The 10,337-nt window shown below is 33.9% G+C and overlaps 1 protein-coding gene across 1 annotated transcript in view; it reads right to left on the reverse strand.

Moving 5' to 3' along the window:
• The window catches only part of LOC101490668 (K(+) efflux antiporter 2, chloroplastic-like), a 15,926-nt gene extending 7,875 nt beyond the window's left edge, over positions 1–8,051 (reverse strand). Inside the window, exons 1-14 of the mRNA XM_004510762.4 lie at positions 7,873–8,051; positions 6,184–7,731; positions 5,600–5,771; positions 5,428–5,518; positions 4,909–5,045; positions 4,760–4,819; positions 4,251–4,370; positions 3,816–3,884; positions 3,183–3,248; positions 2,726–2,815; positions 1,950–2,054; positions 1,641–1,769; positions 1,169–1,378; positions 194–343 (exon numbers count right to left, since the gene is read on the reverse strand). Coding sequence (XP_004510819.1) covers positions 194–343; positions 1,169–1,378; positions 1,641–1,769; positions 1,950–2,054; positions 2,726–2,815; positions 3,183–3,248; positions 3,816–3,884; positions 4,251–4,370; positions 4,760–4,819; positions 4,909–5,045; positions 5,428–5,518; positions 5,600–5,771; positions 6,184–7,682 — 2,898 coding nt within the window. The 5' untranslated portion in view covers positions 7,683–7,731; positions 7,873–8,051. The remainder of the gene's footprint in view (positions 1–193; positions 344–1,168; positions 1,379–1,640; positions 1,770–1,949; positions 2,055–2,725; positions 2,816–3,182; positions 3,249–3,815; positions 3,885–4,250; positions 4,371–4,759; positions 4,820–4,908; positions 5,046–5,427; positions 5,519–5,599; positions 5,772–6,183; positions 7,732–7,872) is intronic.
• Between the last annotated feature and the right edge of the window lie 2,286 nt (positions 8,052–10,337).

Below are 10,337 nucleotides of genomic sequence, written 5' to 3' on the forward strand. Positions count from 1 at the left end.
GTGTAGTTGAAACACACGGGTTATTCAATATGTCTCTCAATACTCTTTATATTCAACAAGTTGTAAGATAAAAAAGACAGTTTTTTAGTTCATCTGCATGAAAGCCAACAGTTGGTCGTGCAAAAGCTATAAATTTCACAACGATTTGCAATTAATAGAAGTCCTTGTCAGCCAATAATGAAAGTAATCTCACCTCACTTTCTACAGGTAATAAGCTTCGAACATCATGTAGCTCAAAACGGGAAGCAATCAGCTGGCCTCCTGCAGCCAGCCATGGCGTAAGGGCCATCGAAATGCCCACAACAAGAAACAGCAAAGAGGACAACTGAGGAGACATTATACCCTACAGATGTGTCAATTAGCAGATTAAATTTCAACTTTTCTTTTTTCCAAGATAAAAAAGAATTCATCAAGAGAAAGGAAACTACCCAGAAATAGAGGATAAGAAATCAACAGAAACTATAAGGCAACATTAACATAATTTGAAAAAACAAAATTACATGGGAGAAACTTAGAAAAAAGAACTAAACAAGCAAAGCTACACAATCTCCCTAAAATATACACTAGTGGAATTTACATAAATATCCCATTGAGTTGAACCCTGAAGAAAATCATGATCTATGGTTGTACAAAATAAAAGAGGTGCTACTGTTCTATGATTTCAGGAAAGCCTTGAGTTCCACTCCATCCAAGCAGTCCATGTAATTGAAATACGGGACACAGTTTTAAAACCCTATACTCCTTCAAAAATCACTTTCAAGCAAGAATAGCGGCACATCAAGGCCTGAGATATGTATTCAAGCCCTCTTGACCTTAAATGAAATAACTTAGTACAGATATTTCAGGGCAATGCAAGAACAGATGATATTTCATCTCAAAACTATGGTTATATCATAAAATATCAGAATAACAACGAGAAACAACCTTATTTTATCAAGACTTGTCCAGTAAGAACAAATAATATATCCACTTATTAGTTTATTTTGGGAGAAAGATGACAGAGACATAAACCTCCATAAGAATCTTAAGTTAAAAACATCACAGAAGCATATTACTAGACTCTAACAAAAGCATAATGACTTATTCCAAATGAATACAAGTATATATTGCAGATAATTTTTTACTATCCCGACTCATCGCACGAGAAATGGTTTTGAAGGACAAAAACCTGATTAACAGCTTCACCAAAAGCAACAAATGCAAATTCTCCCCCAGGAGCAAGAAGAAGCCCAACTCTAACAGCAGCTATGAGTGAAATACCAAAAATTTTGCCAATCAAAGTAACCAAGAGAGTCTTGCCACATATCAAGAGTCCCAATGACCCTATGATGACTGGAAAGTTTGAAAGAAGAAGTTTTGGATCAATTGACATTCCAACCTGAAAAGTCACAGAAATTTATTTCCATTAATTACACATGCTAACACTGACTTGTTCAAAAGATCACAAACCTCAAGTCAGTCATTCTGTAGGAGATTCATAGAACAGTTTCATTTTTGAAAAGGCAAGATTCATATAAGAGTTATTTCATTACAAGTAATTGACCAGAAGTTTCATAGAGTATAAAGTAGATGATGCATCATGCATGGATAAATAAACAATACAATTAATTAACTTTTGAATTTGATTATCAAGCACCCACCGTCATAAAGAAGAGGCCCAATAGAAGGCCACGATATGGAGCAATATCAGATTCGACCTGTAAGGAAAATTCAGTTTCTGCCAGTAGTAAACCAGCCAAAAATGCTCCCAAAGCCATGGAAAGGCCTGCCTGTTTCAAATAAAATTTACATTGAAAGAATGTCAAAAAGTAAGGCTAGCTTAATACAGACAAATTATCACTTCATTGGTCACAACAATAATTCAAAACAAACTGCCAATTTACCAAACCTCGGGCTTGGTCCAAAAACCCAATCAAAGAGAAAAAGGAAAAGCAGCGATTCACACTTACCCTGGCTGTGAGAAGGCTAGTCCCAAGAACAACAAAGAGTGTATTGGCAGAAAATATTTCTGCATTCTGATTTTCTGCAATCTGCTTATATATAGGTCGAAGGAGCTGGAAAAAAGAGAGTAGAATCACATTCCAAAAATCATTTCTGTGACAAAGAAGCATTATAAGATGTCTTTATAATGAATGCAAGGCCAGAAGTATGGAGCTTACCTTTTGAAAAATTCTTTATAATATGTTTCAGAATCAGGATGTCGATACACTTAATATTAAATATGCAAAATGACTGCTACAATTAATTAACCCCGCTAAGCCTAGAAACATCAACCAAAACCTCATGTAAATGTGTAGCCACAACAGTACAAAACTCGTCTAAAATTTCACCCCGATGATAAATAACATACTTAAATTTTCACAACACCATATTACCAGTCATTGTAAAATATACAAAGTAACCTGCAGCATCCAGTCAGTAATTTATACCAAAACTTCTCCTTATCAACCTTTAGATGTCAACATATTGAGTGCTTCAAAGGATCATATGTAATATATATCATGTCAGACAGTAGAATTGATAACTTATGTTCTCTACAAACTTAAAGGATGAAGTAAACAAAATACTCATAAAGATTACTATAAAAATATGTACTGAGTAAAGAATGTAAATAAAGCCTTTCAAGCAGATATTATTCAACATCACCATCCAGATTCAGAGTATAATTTAATAATTAGAAATCACACTTCCCACACCTCGGCTTTGAATAGTGAATATAACTTACCAATCGTCCACCTGCAATTATGGCAGTGATGGAAACTGCAGCCTTAACAGCAGCCAAACCAAGAGCTTCAGCAATGGCTTGAAAGCCAACCTGAAAACAGAGATTAATATTTCACAGGAAGATAATATTGGCAGAAACTGCAGTATACATGGTAGCAACAACGGTGATGGCCATAACAGAAGGCAAAGTCAATGGCTTCCAATCAAGCATTTAACATGAACCAACATCAGTTAGAAAGAGTGAACTGTGTCCTGACCCTGTTAATGCATATGTAAAAAAGAAAATAAAAACTAAATTATCCAATCAGATGCAAGTTCTCTGAACAATATAGAATACCCTTTTTATACACTTTCTCATGCTACACAGGAGTTCATACAACTTTAAGTAGCCATTTTCTAAACTTCATTAAATCATCTGTTGAAGTATTTTTAAGACAAGAAAGGCTAGAAAGTGTTACCCCTCCTTTGGAAGAATTAGGTGAAATGAGAGGTATAAGTATTAGCAAGACAACAACAGCCAAATCCTGTGCAGAAACAAAGAAAAAATAGTCAATTACGGTTGAAATATTGCAGTACCAAAGGCAGTTAAGGGATAAAAACAATCAATGTCAAAACAACAAGTTGACATGAAATCAACAAGATAGAGCAAAAACATACAGAAAAAATGCCACTTGAGGATCGATACACAATAACTTACTAAATAAGGTGCTTATGGCACATATATTGACTTGCACAGCTAAAAGCCATATAGGTAACAACAGAATTTTGTTTAGAGTTTCACCCTTAATTACTAGGACAACGCTTTTTGAAATCTGTCAAATGATAGGGGTTATTCAGTTCAAATTAGGATAAGTTAGTATTCTATCCTTATGTGTGAGTACTCTATTTTGTTACTTATCTTTACAAGCTTCCCAGATTATCTGAGGAGTTGCAGTATTTTTCCAAAACAAGAACAAAAAAGCAAGATGTCTCACATAAGACAAAGTCTAATCAACTATATATCACAAGCATTCTTATATTACATAATACTATTTTACAATAAAATCCTTCAGTTTCTACTTTCAAGATAGATGGGTAAGGTACGAAGAAACCTGAAAAAGTAAAACGGAAAATGTAGCTCGTCCATGCCGTGATGTGCTCTCTCCTCTCTCCTGTAACACCTGTAAAACAAGTTCACTTGAAATATTGCAACATGGAGGACTCAGCATACATGAAAATAGAAGTATATATTATAGAAAGAACAAAGTCTCGATTGCTATCTAAATATTTAAAATTGTGACACGAGATTCTTTTGAAGGTGGACTAACATTATAGCTATAGAGTATATAGTTCAAGCTTCATCAAATAAAGACAACCATAATATATAATTTATTAATTAATGCTTTTAAAAAAGGTAGATATCATATCACAATCTCAGAACATACATTAAACAGAGGCATAAAGCTGGAATGGTTAAACTAACTAGACTGTTTGAACATATACCACAGAGCAAGAATTTAAAAGCAAACAGTACGCAGGTTATTTACCTGCAGAACAACAGCAGTCGATGATAATGCCAGGCCGTTCCCAATTACAATAGCAGCAGGGCCAGCTTGACCACAAATATAATGAGCCACCAACCCAATAACTACGGCAGTCAACAAAACCTACATTTATTCATACATGCTAAGAACTGTTGGCTTGTAAATTACTAGTTTATAAATGGAATATCATGAGGTTAAGAGTATAAAAAGTTTTGAAGTTTTCAGGTTTAGCCGTTTATGCATGGAGGGAGGAAAGGGAATACTCATCGATAAACTTATATTGGTATAATGAGAATAACATATTGGATGTTGTTACATAAGACAAAGCACTAATCCTTATTTATATTAATATTAGACTCTTAATCAAATTAGGAACAAACCATGATATGTAAGGAGATGAGGAGATCAATTCAAACAAATAATCTAAATTACTCTTAGATAGAATCAATATATTGCAACATAGTTTTCTTATATTCTTACTACAAAGGTAAAAAATGGAGTTCTGCAATCACCTGAGCAGAGCCTAATCCAAAGACATATTTCTTCATTGAACTAAGCCTTTCGACAGAGAGCTAGAAAAAACAGTTAAGAGCTTCAGTTTATTTTTCAGTAAGGAGATAATCGAAGTTAGGGTACAGCAAGATCTTATGTGAAGCTCCACCTCCAGGCCAATATTAAATAACAGGAAAACAACTCCAAATTCAGCTATTGCTTTTGTCCCATGAACATTGCGAATGATGGAGAGTCCATAAGGCCCAATCAAGATCCCAGCAGCCAAGTAACCAAGAACAGGACTGCCTAAACGTTGTTGCAGATAAAGGACACATAACCAGTGAAACAATATATGAATGTCAGACAATTAATTTTATCAGATTATGACTTTTAAAAAGATGTTTCAAATACACGAGAGCAATACTTTCAATTCAAATAACCAAATTTGTTTTGATCATTTACAGCTCCATTTATTGTCACAAATTCCCAATCAAACATACAACCAATGAATAAGAAAAAGAAACGTGAGCTAAAAGAATCAGAAGAGACAATCTACACACTAAAGCTTCATATGGCAATGTATAAAGTTTGTAGCCTAATCAAATTCACATTGAAGAAAAACATCTAGACAAACAACTTTGTCATACTTTGCAAATCCAGCATTAAAAAAACATAGCAACCAATTTACCTCCAGGAATTTTTTGAAATAACGGCACAAATATAACACTTGCAAGTAATAGCCAGAGCATGTCAAAGAGGGAGGCTTCCTCGTCGTTCACCTACAATAGATACCATGCAGAGTCAGATGAAACCTATTGAACTGAGCATGAAAATTGATGTGGAAATGAATAAGACCAGACCTCTTGATTAGGTAACAATGCAATAACTTTCTTAATTCTGTTGGGGAGTTCCTGAAGTTGTCTAACCAGAGGCCTTGAACTTGAGGAAACTTCTTCAACTGTGGTTGCAATGACTTCTGGCTGCTGAAGCAGCTGAGCAGTCTTCTCTGCTCTGTTGGCATAGAAGGTAACCCTGAAATAAAAGTTGACTACTTCTGGTAAAACAGAGCAAAACCTTCATATAGATCTTTTTATGTAATTAACGTAATGACAAAGCATAATATTGTCTTATTCAGAGAGGACAAAACAACTTAAATGAAGGAAACACATGAAAGGCATAAATCTCATCCCAAACAGCAGAAATTTTATTTCATCATCAATTTTTAAACACACCAGTGAATATTTTAGCCTTGATACTTTTCTATCTTGTTGCACAAAAAGCTAAAAATTCTAACCTTAATATTTCATATACATTACTCCTGTACATTACATATTCTAGGCCAGCCATTGATTTATATATACTTCCATAAAAAATTGTTTCTGCAATGCTCCAACAAAAGGAAGAAGCAAGAAAACGAGCTGAGATAAAGAAAGATCATACATACCCTGCTCCAATTAACAATAACCCGACAACCAGCTTGGGCAATTGCTTCTGTGCAGATTCCACAAGACCGTTGAAAACTGATGCTGGTGAGTAATCAGTCTCATCTGTACTAGAAGAGAAAAATGATGCAGGAAAAAATCGGGAAGACTTCTTCAATGATGTCTTGGGAGCAGATGGTGAATTATCTCTGGTCAAATCTTTCTGTGTTTCCTGTTTTTTTGTTTGAACTACATTCTTTGACTTCTCTACTTCAAGTTCAGCTTCTTTAGAAGAGTCTAAGCTTAATTGTCCGTTATCATGATCATTCAGATAATCAGATTGAGTTATGTCTTCCATGATTTGGCTGGTTTTATTATCTAGTGATTCCGTGGCAAGCAAAGACTCGTCATTACTTGAGAACCTGAGCTCTTGTTTAACAGCATCGTCACTGGAAAAATGTTGAACCAATATCTCCTCCTCAGGGAGAGCTACACCATCTTGTACTTGTAGAGTGTTTGCAGTATCCTCATTAACGCTAGTGACAGACTTGTCAGCTCTCAGAAATGAAATCTCTGCATCATTAACACGCTGTGCAGCCTCGAGTTCAAAAGCAACGGCTTGCTCGGCTAAATGCATTATATCAGTGACATCCTCCTCCGCTTTCACCGCATTCAACTGTGCTTTTTCTGCAATTCCATGCAACTTATTCACTTCATTCTGCAATTCCTCTTTTCTACTTTGCAAGCGCCTCAACTCCGCCTCACAACACGCCAAATTTGTCTGACATTCCTTGATATCTTCCTGAGCAACCGTAAGCTCTTTCTCCTCATGCACTATACCTTTACCACCATCACTCTCGTTAGAACCTCGAATGGAACTATAATCTTCATTTGCAATCTCCAAAGATTCAACGGCTACTTGTAACCTTGCCTCAGCTAAAGAAAGAGCCATTGTTGCATTTTGAACAGCTTCTTTGGCAATGAACTCTTCACTCACAATTTCCTGGATAATATCAAGGGTAGAATTAACATCGTTCCAAGCTCTCGACGCTTCATCTTGCAAAGATATCGCATTCTCCGATATCTTCTTAACCTTTTCCTCAAACACAACACTATTTACTCTAGCAGCTTCTAATTCTTTCAAAGCCTTTTGCAACAATTCTTTCAATTCATCCACACTTTGTACTTCTACTTCTTTCTTCTCCCCTTCTTCCCCCAATTCAGCACCCGAAATCGACACCAAATCAGAATAATCCTCATTCACACCTTTCAAATTATCAACATTTCTACCATTTCCATTGTCATATCCAAAAGAATCATTCCCCTTACACTTTAACCAAATTTCCCTATTTCCCCTAAAAAATTTATCACTCTTAGACCATAAACTCGAATTCAAATTCGAAACTCTTGAATTACTCCTACTAAAACGAGCTTTCAAAATATTCCTCGAATTACCAATAAATTCACAACCGAAACCATTGAAAGCTACTTTCAACTGTGGTAAGCTAAAAGCTATATCCATTTTTTCTTCCAATCAAAAAATTTATACAGAACCGTTTCTCAATGCATTTCTGAAACAAATGCTAAAAGAGTTAAAAAGAAAATTAATCACAAAAAAGCTCAACACTATATAACTGCATTTTTGTTTTTCATATTAACAAAAAATAATAATCAGATAATGCGAAGAAAAAAAATAGAGAGAATCGTTTTACCGAAGGATTCAATTTCTGTGTTTGGAAAGAGGGAAAATGGCGAGAAAATGAATCAGTTTTTTTTTTTTTGCGTGTTTTTTTAAAACGGTCAGTGACGTGAATAAGCAGAGCAAGCTATAAGCGAGAGTCAGAGGATATTCTCCACAGGTTTTTTTTATCTACAATCGCAGATTAAGAGCGTGGAAAACAACGTGCAATCATTAACGGTACTTGCTCTCGCACAATAGAAAGCGTCTTTTATAAACGACCATTTTAGCGCGTTAAATGGTTAGTTCTCATGAAATGAAAATAGCTGTAGGAAAAGTTTAAGCTCAGTGGCAATTTCGGTAATTTGTGCCGGGATGAATGGATGTCGAAATTGCTATAAAATATCTAAACCCAACATTTGTCTTTATTAAGGTTTCTTGGTTTAGTCAAAAATAAAAAAGTTTATCTTGGTTTATCTTTTTCATTTAGTAAATAAATAAATTATATTATACTTTTTTTAAATATAAAGTATATTTTACTATAATTGTGGTAAAAAAGTATTATATTTTATTGTTGTTTACCACACTAAAATGAATAGTTGTAGTTGAACAAGACCAACAATAGAGTTGAATGGTGACTCAAATTTCTCAATTTAATATTTAATTTTATAATAACAAAAATATATTTTAATTGAATTATTTTTAAAATGAAGATTCATTTTAATCTTCAGAAAAAATCATAAAATCTAATTTGATTCTAAAAAAAGTCAAAGTAATTTTTAGGATTTTTTATTAGATTATCCCTTTTTTTTTAATACCAATCTACCCCACTTTGAAATTAATATACCAATCTGCCATACTTTGCGACCTCCTATTTTATCCACCAAAAATTCAAAAAAAAAAAAAAAACTTCCCAAGTGGGAGGTCGCATCCCCAGGATGCGACCATGTGTTGCAGTTGAAATTTTTCCTTTCAAGAAGGTCGCAGCCCCAGGATGCGACTTGCATCTGGGGCAAAAAAGTAGGGCAGATTGGTATATTAATTTCAAAGTAGGGTAGATTGGTATTAAAAAAAAAAAGGGGATAATCTAATAAAAAAACCTAATTTTTAATCTCAAATAAATAAATAAAGACAATTTAGTTTTTAGATGCCCAATCTGCTATACTTTGCGCCCCCCTATTTTATCCCCCAAAAATTCAAAAAAAAAAAAAAAAAACTTCCCAAGTGGGAGGTCGCATCCCCAGGATGCGACCATGTGTTGCAGTTGAAATTTTTGCCTTTCAAGAGGTCGCAGCCCCAGGATGCGACTTGCATCTGGGGCAAAAAAGTAGGGCAGATTGGTATATTAATTTCAAAGTAGGGTAGATTGGTATTAAAAAAAAAAAGGGGATAATCTAATAAAAAAACCTAATTTTTAATCTCAAATAAATAAATAAAGACAATTTAGTTTTTAGATGAATTACTATCCTAAATTAGTTTTAAAATAGAGAATTAGATCCATGACAAAGTTGGTTGTAGCTAAAAGTAATAAAAAGACTTAACAAATATGGTTGAAATAAGTGTTAATGGGTCATTTGAGATGTTAATCTCACATATATCTACTTATCATTTGTCATATTTGTTAACCAAGTTTGAGTTATTGGAGAAATGTTACATACAAAAGTACTCATGTTAATTGTCCAACTCATTATAGACATAACTAATAAATCAAACAACTTATTTATCTGAAGTTGTAATGTTTGCCATCGCCCTCTTGTAAGTTTAGAACTAAAACATGTCCTGTGAGCAATGTATTAATAATGACAAACATAAAAAGAAGGAAGAAGAAGATAAACAACCTATCTAGAGTTTCATAACATAGAATAAACAAAAATTTAAGTTAATAGAGTTACAATAAATATATATACAAGAGAATAGAAATGTCTAAAATTCTCTTACTTCTAATATATAATAATATTATCTAACATCTCTCATCAAACTGATGATGCATTAACATGGAGCATCAAGAGTTTGTCAATTAAATGAAAATGTTTAATGGAATCCATCTTTGTGAACAAATCAACAATTTGTAAGAAAGAAGAGACAAACGATAGAGTAATAGTTTCATGTTGAACATGATGACGAGTAAGATGACAATCAATCTTAATGGGCTTTGATGCGTTCATGAAAAACTATGTTATGAGCAATTTGAATAGCATTATTGTTATCGCAATGCATCGGAGTTGACTTAGAAAGAGAGATATCCATATCAGACAAAAGCCAATGTAACCAAATTATTTCAGCAATAGTGGATATCATAACACGATACACAACTTCTATAGAAGAAGACAATGCCATGTTTCTTACTCTTCCAAGAAACATACAAAATCTTGTGGTGGACTTATGATTTATGGTGTCACCAGTCCAATCAATATCAAAATAAGCATGTAACTCCAATGAGGAAGACGATGGAAAATGAAGACTTTCAAATTGAGTTCCTCGAAGAATACGAAGAATCGT

The sequence above is a fragment of the Cicer arietinum genome, chromosome 7 (genome assembly GCF_000331145.2).
Source record: "Cicer arietinum cultivar CDC Frontier isolate Library 1 chromosome 7, Cicar.CDCFrontier_v2.0, whole genome shotgun sequence".
In the NCBI taxonomy this organism is placed as follows: Eukaryota; Viridiplantae; Streptophyta; class Magnoliopsida; order Fabales; family Fabaceae; genus Cicer; species Cicer arietinum.